Below are 25512 nucleotides of genomic sequence, written 5' to 3'. Positions count from 1 at the left end.
AAAATATTTATAATTTTCAAAACAACTCTTTAACCTTGAACATTTTCCAGAACATTATACAAACATTAATTTCCATCAGCCTTATCAGGTTATTTACATTTCTATTCCTTTCAGTGAGAGTTTTCAAATATAAAGATGTGGGCCCAGCCCAGCCAGCATAGCTCAGTGCTTGAGCATCAACCTATGAACCAGAAAGTCACAGTTTGATTCCCGGTCAGGGCATATGCCCGGATTGCAGGCTGGACCCCCCAGTGTGGGGCATGCAGGAGGCAGCCAATCAATGATTCTCTCCCATCATTGATGTTTCTGTCTCTCTCTCCCTTCCTCTCTGAAATCAATAAAAATACATTTAAAAAAAATATAGACCAATGAAACCTTTCTCACACTCTTTACATTCATGAGGTTTTATCCAGTGAGTCCTCTAATGCCTCCAGAAAGAAAAGGAATAACTGGTCTTTTCCACAATATTTACATTCACTAGGTTTTATTCGTGAATCCTCTTATGCCTTCGTAAGGATGAGCCATCAACGAAGGCTTTCCCACATTCTTCACATTTATACGGTTTGTTTCCATTGTGCCTTTTCACGTGCAGTTGAAGGTTTTTGTTACAATTGAAGGCTTTTCTACATTCTTTACATTTAAAGGGTTTCTCTCCAGTATGATTTCTTTCGTGTGTTTGTAAGTTACTGTGATCTTTATAGGTTTTACCACATTGTTTACATTCATATGGTTTTTCACCAGTGTGAGTTCTTTCATGTCTTTGTAACAAACTAAGGCAAGTGAATGCTTTCCCACATTCCTTACATTGGTAAGGTGTGTTTCCAGTGTGCATTTTCATGTGTCCTTTAAGGGAGCTGGGATAGCTGTAGGCTTTCCCACAGTGTTTACATTCATAGGACTTCTCTCCAGTGTGAAACTTCTTATGTATTTCTAAGGAGCTGTAGTATCTGAATGTCCTTCCACATTCCTTACATTCATAGGGTTTTTCTCCTGTGTGAGTCATTTTGTGTGGTTCTAAGGATCTGAAATACTTGAAGGACTTTCCACATATCCTACATTCATATGGTTTCTCTTCAGTGTGAGTTCTCTCATGTCTTCGAAGACAACTAGGATACATGAATGCTTTGCTACATTTTTCACATTGATAGGTCTTCTCTCCAGTGTGGTACCTTTCATGATTTCGATAGGATCTGATAAGAGTGAATGCTTTCCCACATTCCTTACATTGATACGGAGTATTTCCTGTGTGCATTTTCATGTGTCCTTTAAGGGAGCTGTGATAACTAAAAGCTTTACCACAGTGTTTACATTCATAGGACTTCTCTCCAGTGTGAAACCTTTTGTGTATTTCTAAGGAACTGTAATGTCTGAATGCTCTTCCACATTCCTTACATTTATAGGGTTTTTCTGCTGTGTGAGTCATTCTGTGTGGTTCTAGGGATTTGAAATATTTGAAGGCCTTTCCACATATCCTACACTCATATGGTTTCTCTGCACTGTGGGTTCTTTCATGTACGTGAAGTTGGCTGGGATGCCTGAATGTTTTACTACATGTTTCACAGTGATAGGCCTTCTCTCCAGAGTGGGTTCTCTCACCTGTCTGAAGAGAAGTTGAAGAACTAAAGGTTTTCGTACACACCTTACCATTATAAGGAGCATCTGCACTATGTTTGGTCATGTGTTTCTGAAGAATTTTGAGCCACATAAAGGTTTTCCCACATTCCTTACACTTATAGGGTTTCTCTCCATAGTGAGTTCTTTCATGATTTTCAAAGCACTGAAGATAACTAAAGGCTTTCCCACATACATTACATTTATATGGCTTCACTCCAAATCTCTGATACTCAGAGAAGTTTTGTCCATTGTGACAGCTGGTGTGACTACTATGGGATGAATGATCTGTGAAGGCTTTGTCAAACATTCTGCATTCACACCGTGTTCCTCCAGGAAGAGATTTCTTCTTCAGACTGAAATCAGGAATAAGGCTGATATTTTCTCCACACTGACTAACCATTTTCCCTTCACAGGTTCTCTCCAACATACGACTTCTGTAAAAAACAAGAAACACATCATGAATGGTTTTTTATTAGAGACTTTATATTGATCAGTAAAATATTTAAAGTATATTAGTATGATTTACACTGAAAGTGTAGGTTTTATGTTTATATAAAATTTAAAAATAAATAAATAAATAAATAAATAAAAATAAAAATAAATAAATAAATAAATAAAATTTAATATACTGAAGGCTCTGCAAGACAAGTTTAGCCTTGCTATTAATAAAACAGTGATATTCACATACGGGGTTTAATAATGCTGTTTCCTAATCTATTTTGCAAACACTGATCATTTATATAATATATAAGAAAGCAATTTGGTGAACATCTCTTAAGATGTAATATATTTAAAGAAGCTGTTGCTTTGGTTGCTTCTTCTTAAAATTTCAATGGTTTTTTTACATGAGACACTGCTTTCTCTTGTGTGACTCACCTTTGTTTTCTCCTCTGGTTTTTGTACTGATCTTCCATGTCAAGATCTTCCCATTTGCTACCTAAAGAAGCAGACCCAGAAAAATAATTCCAAAGTATTAGAAGTTATTTAAAAATTAGTACATTCTATTTCCATGATGAGCTGTAACTATTTGTCAATGTCATTCCTTCCCAAATGACACATCTTAGGAAATGCTGATGGGTAAAAAACACTTGTGCCTGGCTGGCGTGGCTCAGTGGTTGAGCATCAACCTATGAACCAGGAGGTCACGGTTTGATTCCTGGTCAGGGCACATGCCGTGTTGCGGGCTCGATCCCCAGTGTAGGGCCTGCAGGACACAGCCAATCAATGATTCTCTCTCTCATCATTGATGTTTCTCTCTCTCTCCCTCTCCCTTCCTCTCTGAAAAAACAAAGAAACTTGTGCTCTAATTTGAGCAAGTGAAGGGAATTCATCATCCTTACCTATGGAGGCCAGGTTCCGGAAGGTTTCCCTCATCACATCTCTGTAGAGTTTCTTCTGTGAAGACTCCAGTAAAGCCCACTCCTCCAGACTGAAGTTCACAGCCACATCCTCAAAGGATACCGAGTCCTAAAACAATCCATATATGTACAGAGTAAAGTTTGTGAAGTTGACAGCCTGAAAATCTACAATCCATTTATAAGAAGGTTACATATGATTCTATCAGCTCCAATAATTTATGTTATGACTTGATCAAAGAAACGTACTTTCCACACTTCCTCATAAATTTAACACCATCATGAACACATGGAAATTGCTTACACATTTTTACTATGAATACGTCACATCATTTCTCTAATAACAAGGTACAGAGCATGTTGAAAAATGACAAAAGTCTATACAAGTGAAACAAACATTATTATTATTTTTTTTGAAGGTTGTTTTTTTCTTTTTTTTTTTAATTTACTTATTTATTTTTTTATTTTTCGCTTAAAGTATTACAAAGGGTATTACATAAGTGTCCTTTTTTCCCCCCCGCCCTTGACAAGCCCCTGCCCTTGCAAACATTATTATTTTAATAACATCAATGCCTTGTAAGAAAAATCAATTCAGCTCCTTTCTTGTTATTCCCAATTGACAGCACTCCTAAGTCCGAATGTCAAATCCGCATTCGATGAATAAAATGGATTAAAGAACTAGAAGCTTTCCTATCACCAAACATAGAATACATGTGATCCTTGGGAATCCAAGTTTTATCAAGGTACAGCAGGCCATACCTTACGAAAGTCCTCCAGGACATTACAAATAATCAGATGCAATGAAAATATTCTATGGAGAAGCAGGGCCTTTTCCTTGTGTGATATTTACCAGTTTTAGTTCTTAGTTTCTCTCTCTGTATGATTTGATGAGCTAAAATGGTAGTAACAACAAGGACACACCCAGATATGCGTTGTTGAGTGAATTTGGCATTGTAGAAACATCATACACGAACTTCGCTGGTATGCATAGCCTACCACACACCTAGGCTACATGGTATAGATTGCTTGTTACTGTTTTGAATGCTGTCGGCAATTGTAACACAAGATATCTAGGCAATGCCTATCCTTCTGTCAATTCTTACTTCCCCCGTTGAATAAAGGAGCATGATAACTCAACCCTTGGGCATAGAAATCCCTCAGCTGATGAAACCACACATTGCCAACAGGGTATGAAAGGGCTATGACTTTCATAATTGGGGTTTTAGGGAAAGTAAGGCACCTCTCTCAAGCAGGCATGAAGAAGCTTGAGAGAGCATGAAAAGGTGCATGGACTTGTTTTACTGAGTTTAGAAAGGGAACTAAGGTGAGAGTTCATACACAAGGGTGGAGCTAGCGTGTAGTCAACTTCTTGCTACCCTAAAGGACAAAGTACGAAGGCTCTCCTGTAGCATCAGAGAGATGTAAAGACATGGGGGAAATAAATCATGAAGTATTAAAGCGGTCAGCAGTTAATCATCAGTGATTAATCATCAGTGATTGGAGTCAGAGACTTCAAGTTTCTGATCTGGAATTTAAGTAACCTAGAGGATGTCATTCTCTCAATCTCAGGAAAAAAAGCACAAAAACTGGAAATCATCTTCTATTCTTAGATCCATAAGATAATTTTGGTACCAGGGCAATCTGGTGATTCCAGAATTTGGAAAGAGAAAATGAACCCAGTATTTTGAAATCTGGCCCAAATATTTTGTTCTAAACACAACCAGTACTTTAAAAACAAACAAACAAAAACCTCTGTCTCAGTGAAGAATAACGCAAAAACAAGACAACAAATAAAACAGAAGGCAAGATCCATAAACCCTAGGTAAGCCTGCTTTAAACAAAAAATTTGAAAGCACATCATGGGAATACCTTTTTAAAAAAAAAAAAAAGGAATATAGAAACAAGCCAGTGCAGTACCAATTAATTTTCATAAAATTAATAACAGATAACAGTCAATGCAAACTTTATGAAGAAGGTTCCATAAAACGACTTTTAAATGATGGAATGGCAGGTTTGTCCTCAGATGCCCGTTCATTAGCAGACACTGCAAGAGAAGAAGCTTGCAACTTTAGATGTAACTTTGGCTAGAGCATTCCCCTAAACATCTTGCAGACAGAGTGGCCACGTATGGACATGCATATGGGCATACACACTTCACAGTGCTGTGAGAACTTCTGGCTGCGGTTTCATGTTAAAGTCTTACTGTGTGAATGATGGTGTGTGACTGACCCACCGGGTATTTCATATGGTCACTGGGGCTATGCTACTGGCAAAGCCAGACAAGCTGGAAGACAGAAATAGAAAAATTTCAGATGAACAGAATGCCTGCCGTGATATTGTTAAAGAAGTTACAAAAACAATTTCCATAGTACTTAATAAAGTTCATGATAAAGCTGAACTAGAGCTGAGTTGCGTTGGTGAAATGACTAAAGGATGACAAAAATTATCCCAAAAGATATAAAGGACGATGCAGAGAAATAGGCTAAAGAATCTTTAAGGAAGAAAATGAATCAGAAAATGATAATATGTAACATTTACTTCAGCATCTATTTTAAATTTGTAAAGCCGTCCCAAAGTAACTATTTAGCCCCTTGGACTATTACATACCCACGGAACAATGTTTTTTAATTTTTTTTGTCTTGTGAAAAAAAAAAAGTAACCAAGGCACCAGAGCCTCATATGTTTTGGGCAGTGGTCCATCTCCTTTTCGTAAGCTCCTTTTTCCACTGTATGTGTGTCCTAAATGTCAAAAGAACGTCCACCAAGGAGAATGACATACACGTAATGTTATACCTGTTCTCCTGGAGCAAGATAAATCCAGCTTATATCTGACCTGCAGACTGTGTGCTGTGATAATGGTGTTGAGGTTTCCTGAGAATAACCAGGTGAAGGTGTATCATGACCCTTCAAGGTGAAGCCCAACTGTGCTAAATGGCTGTTGAAATGGGCACTGAATAGAACACACTGTTAGCCAAATCTATGATAACAGAATCCGTACCAGTTAATGAGTAGGAGTCAGTAAATTTGATAATGTCAGGAACTAGAAATACAGGTTTATCTGGTATGAACACAACCTCAAGGTTTTAGTAATCCAGTGAGAAGTCATTCATTCTCTCCAGGTTTAAAAAGGCAAAATATTCAGCTGTTCAAAGTATAACTGGAGATAATGACTTCTTTCTAAAAGGTTATTTATTACAGTTTTCAATTCTTGAAGGCCCTTTTTAATTTACACTGGGTCACATTAACTAACATTACAAAGTGGTAAGGACCACAGAGTCAAATTTTGTAAAGCCAATTTGGAAGTGGTGAAGTTTCAATTTAATTAATTGGGTCAGAGCTTTCCTCATGACCATGGGTATTTTTGGAGAATGGGTGCTATGACCTTGAGTCAAAGGCAGACTTTTCATTTTTACATGAAGTATACTCCTTTCTCCTTTATATTATTTCAGCAATTCCCCTAAGATCAGGAAGTACCTTGCTTTAATTTATTGAGATCCCAGGTATAACTAACTTGAAACCAAATTGCATGAGAATTGCACGAAAGGTCGAATACCGCTGCATTACAGATAATGGGTAACAATCTGGAATTATTTTTAGAGACTCAAAGTCCAAAGAGTGACCTTTAATTTTTTTTATTTAATTCTTTCTGTGTATTTTGAATTTCCAATTATGTCAAATTCTGTACCATTGCAATGCTTTTTTCCTTTTGTTCTTTTGCTCAAGCTCTTACCTGTTTTATATTTTAGGTCACTATGAAAACATCAGAGGAATGAATGTGCAGTCTCTAAAGCATGGTACCCATTAACCTTTCCCTTCAGAGGGGCTCAAAGCAGTGCTATCAGGATTAGAGGCCTCGCCTATGAAATGATTGCTATATAGGACTTAAGGACCTGAGTCCAGTCTGAGTTAATCCCTTTGCTGTGCCACCGACAGGCTATAACTGTTGTCCCCACTAACCAGGGGGTCAGGATCTTTGTTGCAGTAGATGCAGAGCCAGCAGCAGCAGCAGAGGTACTTAAGGGTCCTGGTGAGCTCCCTGGTATTAGGAGAGTGAACTGGGCCCTCCGTCAATTGTCGATTGGCTGCTTTCCCCAATCTCTTCTCTTTCTCTCTAAAATAACGTCTCTTTAAGACAGCGGTTCTCAACCTGTGGGTCTCGACCCCTTTGAGGGTCGAACGACCCTTTCACAGGGGTCGCCTAAGACCATCGGAAAACACATATATAATTACACATTGTTTTGTGATTAATCACTATGCTTTAATTATGTTCAATTTGTAACAATGAAATTGGGGGTCACCACAACATGAGGAACTGTATGAAAGGGTCACAGCATTAGGAAGGTTGAGAACCACTGCTTTAAGATGTGACCATCAAATAGGCGCACCTTATTCATACCATACAATCTTTCTTTTTGCCATTAAGACTCCCCTCCTACTGTCAGGGCAACCCCAGTCTCTGTCACAGCCTACCTCTAAGGCAGTGGTTCTCAACCTTCTGGCCCTTTAAATACAGTTCCTCATGTTGTGACCCAACCATAAAATTATTTTTGTTGCTACTTCATAACTGTAATGTTGCTACTGTTATGAATCGTAATGTAAATATCTGGTATGCAGGATGGTCTTAGGCGACACCTGTGAAAGGGTCGTTCGACCGCCAAAGGGGTCGTGACCCACAGGTTGAGAACCGCTGCTCTAAGGGAAGACAGGATCCAACATAGACATCTGCCCAAGGTCTTTTAATAAGTATGCCATTCTAATAGTACTACTCCCAAAGATAGATCCGACCTTGCCACAGTGGCAGTCCTCATCAGCTTGCACTGCACTTCGTCCCAAGTGGTTCCAACAATGGTACAGACAACAGCTGGCCCTGGTTCTCATCACAGTCCCTTCCAAGTGACCCAGACCTGACACATGCAGCAGCCGACCTTTGCTGAAATACCACCCCTACCCAAGCAGCTCTAGACCCTGCACAATCTGCAGCTGGCCTCAGCCACAGCAGAGCCACTCTAAAGAGGCTTCAGAGCTGGCATATTTGGAAACCAGCTTTGTCTTACAGGAGTGCCACACCCAAGTTACCTCACAAATGGCACTGAGTGGGGGGACTCAGCCAGCACCCATCAAAGTGACTCCTACACCATGCGGCCAACCCCTGTACACAACTATCCAAACCAGCCATGACAAGTTTTAGGGGCTAGTCAGCATGAGAAAAAATCCCACCCATGGTAGTACCCACACCAATCCCCACCAAACTAAGACAGAAGGGCACAGAGAACCCACACAGAAGACACCTGCGGAATAACTGATTCTGGTGACCAATGGGGTTGTGCCATATAACATTTTCAACACAAAACCACTCTTAAAAAGGGAGACATAATTGATCTACATTATACACTGGAACAAACAGAAAGATAAGCGAAATGAGACAATGGAATACTTTCCAAATTAAAGAAAAGGACAAAATCCCAGAAAATGAACTAAATGAAGTAGAAACAGGCAATCTACTAGATAAAGAATCCAAAAGCAATGGCCATAAAACTACTCAACAAAATTATGGTAGATAGATGAACTCAGTGGAAATGCTCACAAAGAGATTAAAAAAAAAACCCCCCACACACACATAAGAAAATATTGAAAAGTACAATAACCAAAATAAAAAGAATACACTAGAGGAATTAACAGCAGATTAGATGATGCAGAAAAACAAATCAGCAATCTGGAAGACAAAATAGTAGAAATCACACAATCGGAAGAGTAAAAAAGTATAAAGAATGTTAAGGAACAAGGATAGTTTAAGAAACCTTTAAAACAACATCAAGCATACTAACATTTGCATTACAGGAGTTTCAGAAGGAGAAAGGAGAAAGAGACTGAATCTATATGAAGAAATATTGGCTGAAAACATCCCTAATTTGGTAAAGAAAACTGACATTTATGTTAGGAGGCAAAGAGATTTGTAAACAAGAGAAACCCAAAAAGACTCATAACAAGACACAACACAATTAAAATGCTAAAAGTCTGAATAAAAACAATCTCTCCCTGGTCCGTGTGGCTCAATTGGTTGAGTGTCGTCCTGTGCACTGAAAGGTTGGTGGTTCAGTTATCAGTCAGGCACATACCCAGGTTGCAGGTTCAATCCCAGGTCAGGGTGTGTATGGGAGGCAACCGATGGATGTTTCTCACATCGATGCTTCACTCTCTGTGTCCCTTTCCCTTTCCCCTCTCACTAAAACAAACAAACAAACAAAACAATAAAAAAAGACAAAAAAAACCAAACAAAACAGAATCTCCTTTCTTTTCGACAAGGCTTTGCTGCCAGAACAGTGTTGTGAGAACCACTGCTAAATCGAAGCCAAAATTAGAAAGAGCCCTAACTGGTTTGACTCAGTGTCCACCTGCGGACTGAAGGATCACGGGTTTGATTCCAGTCAAGGGCACATGCCAGTAGGGGGCGTGCAGGAGGCAGCCAATCAATGATTCCCATCATTGATATTTCTATCTCTTTCTCCCTCTCCCTTCCTGAAATCAATTTATATATTATATATACATACATATATATGTATGTATATATATATGTATATATACACACACACACACACACACACATATATATTTTTTTAAGTAAAAAACAAATTGGAAAGAAAAAAACTCATGTCAGCATCATCAGCATTAGACACGTTGATTTGGGTAAGTCTACCACTACTGACCATCTGATGTACAAATTTGGTGGGATGGACAAAAAAATCTGAGAAGGAGGCTGCTGAAACAGGTAAAGATTCTGTCAAGTATGCCCGAGTCTTGGATAAGCTGAAAGTTGAACGTGAATGTGGTATCACCACTAATATCTCCCTGTGGAAATTCGAGACCAGCAAGTATTATGTGACCATCATGGATGCCCCAGGACACAGACTTCATCAAAAGCATGATTACAGGCACATCTCAGGCTGACTGTGCCGTCCTGATTGTTGCTGCTGGGTTGGTGAACTTGAAGGACGTAACTTCAAAAATTGGGAGACAGGTGAGCATGCTCTTCTGACTTACACGCTAGGTGTGAAGCAACTAAGTGTTGGTGTTAACAAAATGAATTAAACCGAGCAGCCCTATAGTCAGAAAAGATACAAGGAAATCATTAAGGAAGTCAGTATCTACATCAGTGGTTCTCAACCTTGGCTGCACATTAGAATCACCTGGGAATCGTTTTAAAATCCTAATTTCTGGGCCTCATCCTCCGGAAATTCTGTTTCTTTGTTACTAATGTTGTGGCCCCACCCCATAACAAAGAAACAGAATTTCCAGAGGATAAGGCTCGGAAGTCAGGATTTTAAAACGATTCCCAGGTGATTCTAATGTGCAGCCAAGGTTGAGAACCACTGATCTACATCAATACAGTGGAAAACAACCCCAACAAAGTAGCATTTGTGCCAATTTCTGATTGGAATGGTAACAACATGCTGGAGCCAGGTCTAACAGGCCTTGGTTCAGGCTATGGGGAGTCACCCATAAAGATGGCAATGCCAGTGGAACCACATTACTTGAAGTACTGGATTGCATCCTACCACCAACTTGTCCAACTGACAAGCCCCTGCATCTACTGCTCCAGAATATCTACAAATTGTTGGTATCAGTACTGTCTCTGAGGGCCAAGCGGAGACTGGTGTTCTCAAACCTGGCACAGTGGTCACCTTTGCTCCAGTGAACACTATAACTCAGGGGTCCTCAAACTACGCCTGCGGGACACATGCGGCCCTCCGAAAATATTTATCCGGCCCGCCGGGTGTTTTTGCGCCGCTGCCTGTTGCTTAGCAGCCGACTTGTCCTGGGCCCACAGTGCGAATGTGTGGAATGTGCACCGCACTCTCCGACTCCCCTCCTTCTGTCTGTCTCTCGACTCCTCCTCTCAGTCTCAGGTGTGATCGGACGAGTCATGAGCTTGCCTGCGCAGAGCCTGCTGCTGCCTGAGGGCCGAGGTAAGAACAAGTTAGGATTTCTTTTTTTTGAAGTTAGGAGGTCTATTTTTTTTTTATTTTGCAGTTAGTAGGGCCTTTTTTTTTGAAGTTAGGAGAGCCTTTTTTTTTTGAAGTTTTGTTTTGTTTTTTTACTTCAAAATAAGATATGTGCAGTGTGCATAGGAATTTGTTCATAGTTTTTTTTTAAACTATAGTCCGGCCCTCCAACGGTCTGAGGGACAGTGAACTGGCCCCCTGTTTAAAAAGTTTGAGGACCCCTGCTATAACTGGTCTGTTGAAATGCACCATAAAACTGAGCAAAGCTCTTCTGGGGGACAATGTGGACTTCAATGTCAAGAATGTTTCTGTCACAGATGTTCACTGCAGCAATGTGGCTGGTGACAGAAAAACTGCCCACGAATGGAGTAGCTGGTTTCCAGCTCAGGTGATTATCCTGAACCATCCAGGCCAACTCAGTGCTGGGCATGCACCTGTGCAGGACTGTCACACAGCTCACACTGCTTGCAAATCTGCTCACCTGCACAAGACGAATCATCGTTCTGGAAAAAGCTGGAAGATGGCCCAATGTTTTTGAAATCTGGTGATGCTGCCATCGTGGATATGGTTCCTGGCAAGGCCATGTGTGTTGAGAGATTCTCTGACTATCCTCCTCTGGGCCATTTTGCTGTTCATGACATGAGACAGACAGTTGCTGTGGGTGTCAGAAAAGCAGTACACAAGAAAGGAGCTGGGCCCTAACCGGTTTGGCACAGTGGATAGAGCGTGGGCCTGCGGACTGAAGGGTCCCAGGTTCGATTCCGGTCAAGGGCATGTACCTTGGTTGCAGGCACATCCCCAGTAGGGGGTGTGCAGGAGGCAGCTGATAGATGTTTCTCTCTCATCAATGTTTCTAACGCTCTATCTTTCTCCCTTTCTCTCTGTAAAAAATCAATAAAATATATTTTTTTAAAAAAAGAAAGAAGGCAGCTGGAACTGGCAATCACAAAGACTGCCTTGAGGTTTCACAAGGCTAAATAAATATTATTCCCAATAACCTGCCACCTAGTCTTAATCGGTGGTGGAAGCACAGTCTCAGAACTGTTTGTCTCCATTGGCCATTTAAGATTAAAGTAACAGACTGGTTAATGATTACATCCTAAAACACTTCAGAAAGAAAGGAGTGTTTTGTGAAATATTTGGTGTGTTTTTCCCCCCGTGGCAGTTTTTAAATTTTTAGTTTTGAAAATCAGTACTTTTTGGTAGCAAGAGAAAAGCAGCCAGATATACACAGGTGAACACCCACATGACTATCAGCCAATTTTTCAGGAGAAACTTTGCAGTTCAGAAAATAATAGCATGATATATTTAAAAAGGTAAAAAGAGCCCTAATCGGTTTGGCTCAGTGGATACAGCATCAGCCTGTGGACTGAAGGGTCCCAGGTTCGATTTTGGTCAAGGGCACATGCCCAGGTTGCAGGCTCAATCCCCAGTAGGGGGCGTCAATGATTCTCTCTCATCACTGATGTTTCTTATCTCTCTCTCCCTCTCTGAAATAAAAAATATATATATGTTTTAACAAAAAGGTAAAAGGAAAAAAACCTACAATCAAGCATACTCCACCCAATAAGGTTATCATTCAGAATTAAAAGAGAGAGAAAAAAATTTCCCAGTCAGAAAAAAAAAATCTCACTAGTAAAAGTAAATAAATATTTAGTAAAAGTAGATCAACTAATTGTAAAATTACTATGATAGTTAAAGACAACAGTAGTAAAATCAGGATTATATAAAATAAATAAGAAAGAAACAATAGACAAAAACCTAAAATATGGCCGAAACCGGTTTGGCTCAGTGGATAGAGCGTCAGCTTGCGGACTGAAAGGTCCCAGGTTCGATTCCGGTCAAGGGCATGTACCTGGGTTGTGGGCACATCCCCAGTGGGAGATGTGCAGGAGGCAGCTGATCGATGTTTCTCTCTCATCGATGTTTCTAACTCTCTATCTCTCTCCCTTCCTCTCTGTAAAAAATCAATAAAATATATTTAAAAAAAAAAAACAAACAAAAAAACCTAAAATATGCCATCATAAATGTATTATGTAGAGAGTGTGTAATAAGTATAGTATTTTTAGAATGATTCAACTGAGGAAGCCATTAACTTAAAATGGACAACTTTAAACATAAGTTGTTATAAATGAAGCTCATGGTAACCACAACCAAAAAAATATAATAGATACAAAAAAATTTAAAGAGAAATGTATCCAAATATAACATTACAGAAACTTATCAATACCCAAGATAAAAAGGCCAAAAATGAAATACAAAAAACAACAACAAAATAACAATTAATACAATGGCAATAAGTACATGTGCCTATCAATAATTACTTTAAATGGAAACTGAACTAAATGCTCCAATAAAGATTTAGGGCAGTGGTCGGCAAACAGTGGCTCGCGAGCCACACGTGGCTCTTTGGCCCCTTGAGTGTGGCTCTTCCACAAAATACCACGTGCGGGCGAGCATGTACAGTGCGACTGAAACTTCGTGGCCCATGTGCAGAAGTTGGTATTTTGCGGAAGAGCCACACTCAAGGGGCCAAAGAGCCGCATGTGGCTCTTGAACCGCAGTTTGCCGACCACTGATTTAGGGTGACTAAAGGGATAGTAAAAAACAAGACACATTCATAAGCTGCCTACAAAGACTAACTTCAGATATAAAGACATAGACTAAAATGTAGGATGGAAAAAGGTATGTCATACAAATGAAAATGAAAAGAGAGCTAAGGTAGCAAGACAAAAAAAGACTTTAAAATTAAAGCCATAACAAAAGACAAAAGACATTACATAAAGATAAAAAGATCAATCAAACAGGATGATATAACACTGTACAAATCTATGCACCCAACATAGTAGCACCTAAATATAAAGCAAAAATTAATAGATATAATGGAAGATATAGGTACTATAATAATAACAGGAGGGGACTTCAATACCCCACTTACATCAATGGATAGATCATTCATACACAAAAACAAAAACAAAAAAGTTGGCTCAAAATGACATTTTATACAGGGGGACTTCATAGATACTGCAGAATATCCTACAGACAGCAGAACACACATTCAACTCTAATGCACATGAAACATTCTACAAATTAGATCACGTTAGTTCACAGAAATAGTCTCAATAAATTTAAGAAAACTAAAATCATATCAAACATCTTTTCTGACCATACATTATAAAATTAGAAATCAATTACAAGAAAAAAAACTAGAAAAAGCACAAATATGTGAAGGCAAAACAACATGCTCCTAAGAATATATCAAAATATATTTTTAAACAAATGGAAATAAAACTACGGTGTTCCAAAATCTATGAGACAAAGCTAATGTAGTTCTAAGAGGCAAGTTGATAGTTACACAGGCCCACATAAACAAGGAAAATCTCAAATAAACAATCTAAACAACAGGGAATTACAAAGATAACAACTAAAGCCCAGTGTAGTGGGAAGAAGAAAACAGTAAAGATCAGAGCAGAAATCAAGACCAAAAAAAAAAAAGAAACTAAGAGCTGGTTCTTTGAAAAGATAAACAAAAATGTTAAACCCTTAGTGGGATTTATCTAAAGACAGAGAGATCAAGAGAGACAGAGAGAAAAAGAGACAGGGTCCCCAAAATTCCAATTCGAAATGGAAGAGAAGTTACAACCAACATTAACAGAAACACAAAGTGTGTACTATGAACACAAAGTGTGTACCAACAAATGGGACAACCTAAAAGAAAAAGATAAATTCTTAGAAACATACAATTCTCCAAAAAAGAATCAGAATGACACAGACAATCGGAATGAACTGCTTACTGGAAACAATATTGAATCTGTAATAACAATTAAAAAAAAAAACTCCTCCAATGAATTCTACCAAACATTAAAGGAATACCTATACTTCTTAAACTATTTCAAAAAATTGAAAACAAAAAATTCAGCTGAATTCATTCTACAAAGACAGCAATACCCTGACATCAAAACCAAAGACACTATAAAAAAATCCACACAAATATTACAAACCAATATGCCTGAGGAACATAGATGCAAAATTCCTCAACACAATATAACCACACTAGATTTAACAATACATAAAAATATCCCTAGCTCTAACCGGTTTGGCTCAGTGGATAGAGTGTTGGCCTGCAGACTAAAAGGTCCCAGGTTTGCCGAAACCGGTTTGGCTCAGTGGATAGAGCGTCGGCCTGCGGACTGAAAGGTCCCGGGTTCGATTCCGGTCAAGGGCATGTATCTGGGTTGCGGGCACATCCCCAGTGGGAGATGTGCAGGAGGCAGCTGATCGATGTTTCTCTCTCATCGATGTTTCTGACTCTCTATCTCTCTCCCTTCCTCTCTGTAAAAAAGTCAATAAAATATATTTAAAAAAAAAAAAAAAAAAGGTCCCAGGTTTGATTCTGGTCAAGGGCATGTACCTTGGTTGCGGGCACATCCCCAGTAGGAGGTGTGTAGGAGGCAGCTGATCGGTGTTTCTCTCACATCGATGTTTCTAACTCTCTAGCCCTCTCCCTTCCTCTCTGTAAAAAATCAATAAAATATATTTTTTTAAAAAAATATTCCTAGCCAGTTTGGTTCAGTGGATAGAATCGGCCTGCAGACTTTAGGGTTCCAGGTTCAATTCCAGTCAGGGGCACATACCTCGGTTGCAGGCTCAATCCCTGGCCCTAGTTGGGGCACATGCAAGTGGCAATGAATCGATGTGTCTCTTTCACATTGATGTTTCTCTCTCTCCCTTCCTTTCTTTCTAAAATCAATAAAATCATTTCTTTAAGTTAAAGACTATAATACTGCAGACCATCAAAATCCTCCAAATCTTTTTCTGATAAAACAGACAAGATGCATTCTAATATATTTTACTCTGAAGATATTTATATGAGTGCCATATTATAATGCATGTGGGGTTTCTAATTAAACCCCTACCCTGAAATGAACTAGAAATTCCAAAGATTTCCATGTTTTGAGGTATTTTCCTAATATCAATGAATATACTAGAAATGCAATTGCTTTTCCGCACATCTATTAAAATGGGAATTCATTTGCTTTAGGATCCGTATTGTGGCAGCATAGTAAGAAGCTAGGAAAATTCCTGGGCAAGTAGAATAGGGAAACTGACACAAGAAAATTAAACAAGGCCAAACAACCAGCTTGTGAATCACAAGACCTTATCTTCCCCGACAAAGGACACCTGAAAGCTTATGGTTTCTACCTCCCTGTCCTAACCAGAGAACACACAGCTTAAATAACCCTGGTCAGGCAGATAGAGGACAAAGACCCAATCAATGCCATTTGTACCAGCTAAACCCAAGGACAAATGAAGTCAGGGGAACAAATAACAACCCCATTAAAGCCAGGCAGACCCAAAATAAAAGTAAAACAGACCAAAGAATAATCCCAAACTTTCCTATACAGTCATTTTGATGCATCAGCATGTTAAAAATATACAAGGAAAGCTGATGAATATTTTGCTGAAACCCTCCCCTAAGATTCTCACCTGCAGCAAAAAAAAACATTTTAAAAAGACAAAGACCCAGTGTGGGCTCACTCGAGAGCATGCCCATGCCCCTTCTCTGGCATGAACTTTTTATTTCCCCCTAAACTCCAAGGTTCCCCACAAGACTTGCATTCAGGGGAGCTTACCCCCTGATCCCGTCTCAAGGCCTTCTTGTCTCTGACTTCCCAGTAGGCTAAGGCAGCCCCACCTTGGCTCACCTCTCTCCTATAATGTTTCTAGACAGCCAAGGCAGAGCACCGCCTCGCCTTTCTCCTGTTGCTTCTGCTGCCCTAAGCCCTTCCTTTGTTTCGCTGTCCCTAGCTTTAATAAACATCCTCTCAAAATCACCTGGACTCATATTGTGAAATCTTTCCTGCACAAAGTCAAGAACGCACACACTACCGGCCAGCCTCAGACGCAGAACCACTCCGGGCCTGTCCCTATCCGTAACCATACGACCTTTTAATTGTCACACTTCTCTAGAGATAGAAACATACAAATGATGACCAAAAAATGGAAAAAGCACCTGAGACACCCATCTCCCATCTTTTGGTTCTCTTGCCTAAAGAGAACCAAAATTCCATTAATTACAGAATTTTCTTGCCTTTCATTGTGTCTCTCGATTAACTTACCTATTAAAAGCCCAAGCGCTAAGGTAAACTAGAAAAGAACTGTAATATTCAATGGAGAAAACATATCCATAGAAAAGAAACCTAATGTTGAAATCCAAAGAGAGCAGGCTGCTTCCCTAGAATTCAAAAGAAATGGCCACGTTAAGAAAATTGAACGTCAGTGTGAATGAAAGGGAAAAGGGGCTCCGTAATAAATCTGACAAAGCTCAGCGAAGGAAACTCACCTCACAGGGCGATCTAATCACAGATTCCTCACTGCGAAGGTCAGGAGGGTCATCCAGCCTCTGGCCTCATATCCCTACCACAATGCTTATTTACCTTAAGCAAGCCCAGTCCATTGTTCTAAACCCACCTTTGAAATTCGAGAAAGTCATCTATCTTCTTCAGACCCCCGGGGCCTTAACAAACCTCAAAGGAGCACATAATTTTGATCAGTGTCCTGTAACCCAGCCCTGGCCTTGCCATCTTTCACCTTCATCTAATCTTCTGTTTCCTCTTTAACTCCAAAGGTTTTAAAAGAACTGCAAACTGAAAATGTTCTCAGGAGCATTTCTCAGTCATTTTGTTACCAGAACAGGAACCTGGCTTTGAGCAGGTCTGCACAGGGCTGACTGGTACTGTGTGTGAGTTCTTGACTTTGTGTAGAAAAGATTTCACAATACGAGTCCAGGTGATTTATAGAGAATGTTTATTAAAGCTCGGAAGGGGGTGGGGGGGAGAGTGGGGTATGGGAGATATATATAATACTATCAACAATAAAAAGTATATTTAGCCCTGGCTGGTTTGGCTCAGTGGATAGAACGTCGGCCTGCAGACTGAAGAGTACCGGGTTCAACTCCAGCCAAGGGCACATGCCCAGGTTGCAGGCTCAATCCCCAGTGGGGGGCATGCAGGAGGCAGCCGATCAATGATTCTCCCTCTCATCATGTTTCTATCTCTCCCTCTCCCTTCCTCTCTGAAATCAATAAAGATATATATATTTTAAAGTATATTTTATTGATTTTTTACAGAAAGCAAGGAAGAGGGATAGAGAGTAAGAAACATCGATGAGAGAGAAACATCAATCAGCTGCCTCCTGCACACCCCCTACTGGGGATGTGCCCAAAACCAAGGTACATGCCCTTGACCGGAATCGAACCTGGGACCCTTCAGTCCGCAGGCCGACGCTCTATCCACTGAGCCAAACCGGTTAGAGCAAGATATATATATTTTTTAAGTATATTTAAAAATGAAAAAATAAAGCTGGGGACAGTGAAACAAGGAAGGACCTAGGATAGAAGTAACAGGAGAGGGACTAGGTAAGGAAATGAGCCTAGGCCAGGCTGCTTTGGCTCACTAAGAAGTCAGAGAAAAGGGGGCCTTGGGTCAGATGATTAGCCGGGGACCAGCTGCCTGACACCCTTAGAGTTTGGAAGAAAAGGGGGAAGGGACAGGCCTGGACATGTGTGCTCCTGGGAGGGAGCACTGCATGCTAGGTCCTTGGTGTTTAAAGGCTGGGAGTTTGGGGGAGGTCTTAGTGGAGGATCAATAGGCTATTCATCATCTTTATGTTGGTGCGCCAAAATGAGATGTATTCCCTTAACTTCATCTGTCCCTGGACGTCTGCTGTCTGTCTCCCTGAGTAGGGGGTGATTTAAGCTATTTATCCTCTGGTTGGGGAGAACTGTAAACCACTTACTCCCAAATGCGACAATTTTGTCGATTAACCAAGCCATCCACAACGTGTCATTGTTTGGTGCGGATTTTGGGCTGGAGGCATCATCAGACCATTCTTCTTCGAACATGCGGCTGCTCAGGCAATAACAGTTAATGGTGCTCGCTATCGCGACATGATAATCCATTTACCTGATATGCTATTCCATACATAACCCTATACTGTATACTTTATGAATCAATAAAAAATTTACAATTTTTAATTATAAACCTGTGTTTTCTATCAAAATTACTTCTTGCGTGAATTTTGGGACACCCTTTAGATGGCTACAAACTGCTTAACTATCTGTCTCAGTTTCCCTAATCTGTTTGCCCTGGCTTACTAGCCTGTCTCATTTTGAGATCTTGCTTCAAGGCCTATCCTGTATTTAGACCAAATAAATTCTAATAAACTCCGTTTAAATTTTCCTACAAATTTGGGCTTTTTTATGTCAACACCAGATTTGGAGCTTAGACAACCCCAGTTGAGACAAAACCCCTAGCGTTGGTCAGTCCGTGGGAAAGAAGGGGGACGGGGGGCGGGGGGGGGGGGGGGGGGGGGGGAGACACCTGAGCAGCCCCAGGACTGAACTCTCAGAGCTCCACACACCCTCCCCTCTTGTAAACATGGAACCGCTCCCACCCTCAGGCATCCATTCTCACAGTGAAGAAACTCAGAGCCTGATTTAGTTTAAGGTTCTAACCCAAATGGCCCCCAATTTCATGAACCATTTGTCCATGGGATAAAACACCTGATCTTCACACTTTCTCAGTGTACACAAACTATAATCTGAGGGCAAAACAACCACAAAACCCAAAAAATGCCTAAGCCTAAAAAGCCATAACTACAACCTCAGAAAGGGCACCATCACGGCCACCTTACCCCAACCCTCCCTGTGGTGCGCCCCATCCCCACCCCGCCTTGCACCCCCAGCTCTCCAGGGCTTCCCGGCTTTTCTCACGAATCTAACTTGAACAATTCCGCTTTGCAAGACTAAGCCCTGGAATTATATATTAAAACTCTGAAAATAACACACACGTCAGAAACTTACTATACATGCTCAGGAAGAGTGAGAGAATTCTACAAAAATAGAATGTAATACTGCAATATTTTATGTTTTGAGTTAACAACCTTCCTGCCTGTTTGGAACTATTTTATACTGTCTTCCAAGCTCTAGTGATTCAATGCATTTTTACTCCTGTTGAAAACAAATAATACTTAAATTAATAAATGTATTCAAGTGACAAACCCAGGAAAGGAGCAGTGATGCCAAGAGAGAACAACCATGACTTCCCATAGGACGTGTGGGCCCAGGAAAGGGGCTGGGGAAAGACCAAGGAGGAGTTCTTCCAGGTGGTTACTGTCGGCTTTCCCCTCATGTAAAGTAGCCACAACCAATATAAATCGTTAAAAAAAAAAAAAAGACTATTTTTTGAAAAGTCAAACTGTGACTCCAAGACAGACACTTGGCTTTGGGAATTCACTAGTAAGGAGGGATTTGGAAATTTAGAGATGTGTACCGCTCCTAGGAAGAGCCACTCGGGGGAACAGAATCTTGGATTTGAGAACTGCTTTCCAAACAGGTCGAAAACTCAGGAAAACACTGAACCCCAGGGGTTACAGGAGGACCACGGCTCCGCCCACTCGTGAATCCGGGAAGCCAGGGCGGAGCTGCGCCCAGCGCGGTCTCGCGTCCGCAGACTTCAGACTTGACCCCGGGGAGACGGGTCTTGCCCCGGATGGTTCCAGGGCCCCCGGTCCCCGTCCCGAACTCCGAGCCACGCACACTCACCATTTCCCAGCTTCTGGGGTCCCCTCGCGCGGTCCTTTCCGCTCCCGCGGCGGGTGCAACTCACAGCGGGACCGACGCCGCAGCAGATACCTGCCGCGGTCAGCGCAGGTGAGTCTCGACCCGGGTCAGCCACACAGGCCCCCGGGTTTGCTGAGAGCGACCCCGCCCACCTGCCCCGCGCCGCCCCTGATAGGGCAGTTCGCGAGGACCCGCCTCCCTCACTCCTGAGTGACAACCGAGGGAACAGCTCAGGTGGTTGAGCAGAACCAGCTTCCGCTGGTGGGCGGGACCATCCTCCAGGGACGTTTGCCTTTTTTTTTTTAAAACGCAACATACAAACTTATTTAACAAAAGTAAAAGGTAAAGTCAATCAGGCACTAATATTAGGAGAAAAAGCAACTAGAAGAAATTTTATGTAAAACACCTTACAGTAACCTGCCCCCAATTGCATTAACTGATCTGTTGCTGTGACGACACAGCTCATGCCCATGAATGGATGAACGATTTGAACACTTTTTCAAATATCCACTGAATACTAGCATATGTACATATATATTAAATTGGGGGAGGGAAGAATGTCATTGACGGTCCCCCGATATACTTTGGGGAGAGGTCGTCTAGAGAGAAAAATACGTGCTTCTGGCTCCTGAATCGCGTTATGAACCCAGCCTAGACTCTGCTGGACGCCAAGTGTCTTCAGACATCAGCGGGTTTGGAAAACTTGTTTGGAAAAGTTCTCCGGGTGACATGGCATCCCTGTGTTCATTGTGCTCGTGGAAGTATTGGTCCGAGCACTCGATCTGTTTGTGCGCCGTTCTGCTGGCAGGTGGGAGGTGCACGCGGCGGGGGGGGGGGGGGGGAGGGGGGGGGTGCGGGGGGGGGGCGAGGGGGCCGCAGGGAGAGCGGGTCAAACGTACACCCTCCCTCCAAGGCCTGGATTGTGCTATGATCAACCCCAGGGACATTTGCTTTAAACAAAACTTCCTGCTTCTAGGATATTGGTGTCTTCCCGCAGCTTATTCTGAACGGAGACACAGATGTGCAGAGGGAATTTCAAATTGTTGCCCGTCCTTGTCCTCAGCAAAAGGGCCGCCCAGGCTAAGTCAGACTGGGACCAGGGGGTCAGAGGTCCTCTCCGGGTCAGAGGTTGGCAAACATACTTTAAAAAGTTTACAAACACACTTAAAAAAACCTCACCATATGCAGTGGAGAGTTTGGCTCCATTTTCATGTTTATTGGCAGCATTTAGACTTCCACGCATCCCATCTCTATCTCTATACATGTGGTACTTTCGCTAAGGAGTCCCATGGCTTCCCAAACATTTGGATCTGGTGGCAAATTTGAACCCAGCAGAGCCACATGGGTCACATGGGTGCAGGGACTCTTCTATGTTCAATCATAAGCTTGAACTGTGCTCAATAAAACTCACAGGTGTACATTTTACAGTAGGAGGGAAAATTTTCTTATAGTTGTGTTTTTTAATTCTTTAAATATATTTTATTGATTTTTTACAGAGAGGAAGGGAGAGGGATAGAGAGTTAGAAACGTCGATGAGAAAGAAACATCGATCAGCTGCCTCCTGCACACTCCTACTGGGGATGTGCCGGCAACCAAGGTACATGCCCTTGATCTGAATCGAACCTGGGACCTTTCAATCCACAGGCCAACGCTCTATCCACTGAGCCAAACCAGTTAGGGCTATAGTTGTGTTTTAATCCCCACCTGAGGACATGCTTAGAGAGAGGAATGGAGGGAGGGAGAGAGGAAGAGAGAGAGAGAGAGAAAGAGAGAGAGAGAGAGAGAGAGAGAGAGAGAGAGAGAAACATGGATGTGAGAGAGAAACTTCAATTGGTTGCCTTCTGTATGTTCACCTATGGGGGATCAAACCCCAAACCCAATTATGTGCCCTGACCAGAATCCAACCCGCAAACTTTCAGTACGCAGGACAGCGCTCGATCAACTAAGGCACTCCAGTTGGGCTCTTTTTATAGTTTTTGAGTGTGTGCCTAGAGATTTTGTAATGTAAATGGCTATGATATCCATACGCAATTGAATTTCTATTTTCACCAACATAAAAAAAAACAATAAAAGATTTTGGGAAATTGGATGTATATGAAAACTCAATATACTTAACTCGTTGGTTCAAACTTCTAATTATTTATATATTTAAATAGCTTTATTGAAGTACAATAATCATGTTATATAATGCTTCCCTTTAATGTGTACAATTCAGTGGTTTTCAATATACTCACAGACAACATATCCAATTTGGCATATCCAATATGGAGAAAAATACGTGCTTCTGGCTCCTGAATCGCGTTATGAACCCAGCCTAGACTCTGCTGGACGCCAAGTGTCTTCAGACATCAGCGGGTTTGGAAAACTTGTTTGGAAAAGTTCTCCGGGTGACATGGCATCCCTGTGTTCAATATACTCACAGACAACATATTCAATATACTCACAGACAACATATCCAATTTGCCATATCCAATATGGCAAGGTTGCAGGTTCGATCCCCTGTCAGGACACATACAAGAGTCAACCAATTAATGCATAAATAAGTGGAACAACAAATCCATCTCTCTCCCCCACCTTCCTCTCTCTCTAAAATCAATAAAGATATATATATATATACATATATATATATATATATGATTCTCTGTCATTGATATTTCTATCTCGCCCTTCCTCGCCCTTCCTCTCTGAAATGAATAAAAAAATATACATATATTTTTAAAAAGCCTATATGTACAAGTTTTCATTTGGGCATATGTTTTGATTTCTTTGGGCATATACCTCGGGGTGAAATGCTGGGTCCGATGGTAATCCTAGCTTTAATTGTTGAGGACCTGCAGCCTGTTTCCTAAGTGGCTACTGCACCATTTTATATTCCTACCAGCAGTGGGTGAGGGGTCCAATTTCCATATTCCCCACAGAACAAATTATTATCTCACTCTCTTATTCCAGCCATCGTGGTGGTTGTGATGTTCTATTTCATTGGGGTTCTGACTTGGATTGGCTTGATAACTAGTGATTTCTAGCACCTTTTTGGTGTGTTCTTGCCCATTCCTACATCTTCCTTGGGAAAAATGTCTATTTACATCCTTTGACATCTTATTTATTTGTTTGTTTTTACAGAGTACAACAAAATCAATCACTTTATTTAAAAGAAACATTAAAAAATAAGTGTGCAAAATTAAATTTCATGGTCAAATACACATAAAAGGAACATGCATACTTTACATCGAAACCCACATAGAGTTAGTTGATTACATGACAGTAAAAGAACTGGTAAAACAGAAAAGTTGCTACCGCAGAGTTTAAATGTTTGTAACCTGAAATTAAAACCATAAATGAAATGCCCTGGCTGGTGTAATTCAGTGGTTAGAGTCTCGGCCAGCGTATCGAAGGGTCATGGGTTCAATTCCCAGTCAAGGGCACGTACCTGGGTTGCAGGTTCCATCCCTGGCCCCTGTCCAGGTGCATGTAGGAGGCAACCAATTGATGTGCCTCTCTCACATCAATGTGTTTCTTTTTCTCTCTCTCCCTCCTTTCATCCTTCCCTCTCTAAAAAAAATCAATTACAAAAATATCCTCAGGTGAGGATTAACAAAACAAAACAAAGCACTCACAAACAAACAAAAACCCCATATATTAGGTTTCTTTAAAGGGAATTTAAGAAAATCAAATATACATTGAGCTGATAACCTATTTTATTTTATTTTAAAATATATTTTTATTGATTTCAGAGAGAAAGCGAGAGGGAGAGAGAGACAGAAACATCAATGATGAGAAAGAATCATCGATCAGCTGCCTCCTGCACACCCCTTACTGGGGATCAAGCCCGCAACCCAGGCATGTGCCCTGACTGGGAATAGAATAGTGACCTCCTGGTTCATAGTTGATGCTCAACCACTGAGCCACACCAGCTGGGCCCATAACCTATTTTAGTTGCCAAATGTTTTTAAAAATGTTATGTGCCTTTCATTCTCAAAACGTTAGTGTGCAGCTCTTATAAATGTTGGGAAGAGAAAAAAGGGTGAGACATGGAAGTGGAAACTGACGTCTAATGCATCCTGTTCCACTTTGTTGAGATATCAAATGTTCCCTTCAAATCATCTAAATTAAGTAGGCTTTTTTTTTTTTTAATCCTCACCAGAGGATATTTTTTCCATTGATTGCTAGAGAGAATGGGTGGGAGGAGGGGGAAGAGAGAGACACATCGATTAGATTAGATTCATTGCTTCCCACACACGTCCCTACCATGACTAAGGAACCTGCAACCGAGGCAGGTGCCCTTGACTGGGAATCAAACCCGGGACCTGTTGGTCCATGAGCCAACGCTCTAATCACTGAGTAAAACAGGCCAGGGCTCTATGACTAATTTTTAAAGTCTATGCATTACTCTGTTCCTGGGAATTTCACCAGGGCGTCCTATTCACTGGGTAGGCCTGGCATTTGCCTCAATTCCAACAGCTCCAGCAGAAAGATAGAACACCAGCACGTGTGCATACACAGCCAAACCAGGCACAGAGAGGCACATGATGTGGGACGCACAAGGAAAATGCCCACCTGTGTTCTCTGACACAGCTGTGTCTCTTTTCTTCATGTTCAGAAAATTCCTTTCTGCTTTTCTAAGGCAATCTTGCTGGTATTATTCTGTTTCAATCTGGTTATAAGATAAGAACTAACATTTACACATCTGTTTATTTCCCCAATATAGACTCAGTGAAAATGATGGAATATGTTGCCAAAAACAAATTTTGATTTGTCCATCCTTTTCTCAACCCAGTCCCTAAGTTTGTATGGAGCCCCGACTGTAGGTGCAAGGAAGCGGGGAATCATGAAAGCTAGCGGCACAGGTGAACTACAGGTAACAAGCCAGCAGCCCACCCCCGGCTGCTCAGAGCCACTTGAGTGTCTACAGTGACTCAATGAT

At 41.1% G+C, this 25512-nt stretch overlaps 1 protein-coding gene and 1 pseudogene across 1 annotated transcript; one reads left to right on the top strand and one right to left on the bottom strand.

Annotated features, from left to right (window-relative positions):
• On the bottom strand, positions 1-20661 carry LOC139010987 (zinc finger protein 709-like). The gene is made up of 4 exons (XM_070416130.1): positions 20574-20661; positions 2955-3081; positions 2491-2551; positions 1-2048 (listed from the first exon to the last, which is right to left on the bottom strand). The coding sequence occupies exons 1-4, from the start codon at positions 20574-20576 to the stop codon at positions 485-487; spliced, it is 1755 nt and encodes a 584-aa protein (XP_070272231.1). The 5' UTR covers positions 20577-20661; the 3' UTR covers positions 1-484.
• LOC139009843 (proteasome subunit alpha type-3 pseudogene) lies at positions 4974-5500 on the top strand (annotated as a pseudogene).
• Positions 20662-25512: the final 4851 nt, after the last annotated feature.

This window comes from Myotis yumanensis, unplaced genomic scaffold (genome assembly GCF_028538775.1).
Source record: "Myotis yumanensis isolate MYYU_CA2020_CCGP unplaced genomic scaffold, mMyoYum1.0.hap1 SCAF_5, whole genome shotgun sequence".
NCBI classification, from domain to species: domain Eukaryota; kingdom Metazoa; phylum Chordata; class Mammalia; order Chiroptera; family Vespertilionidae; genus Myotis; species Myotis yumanensis.
The sequence above is the reverse complement of the archived record's forward strand: the minus strand, read 5'-3'. Positions and strand labels throughout refer to the sequence as shown.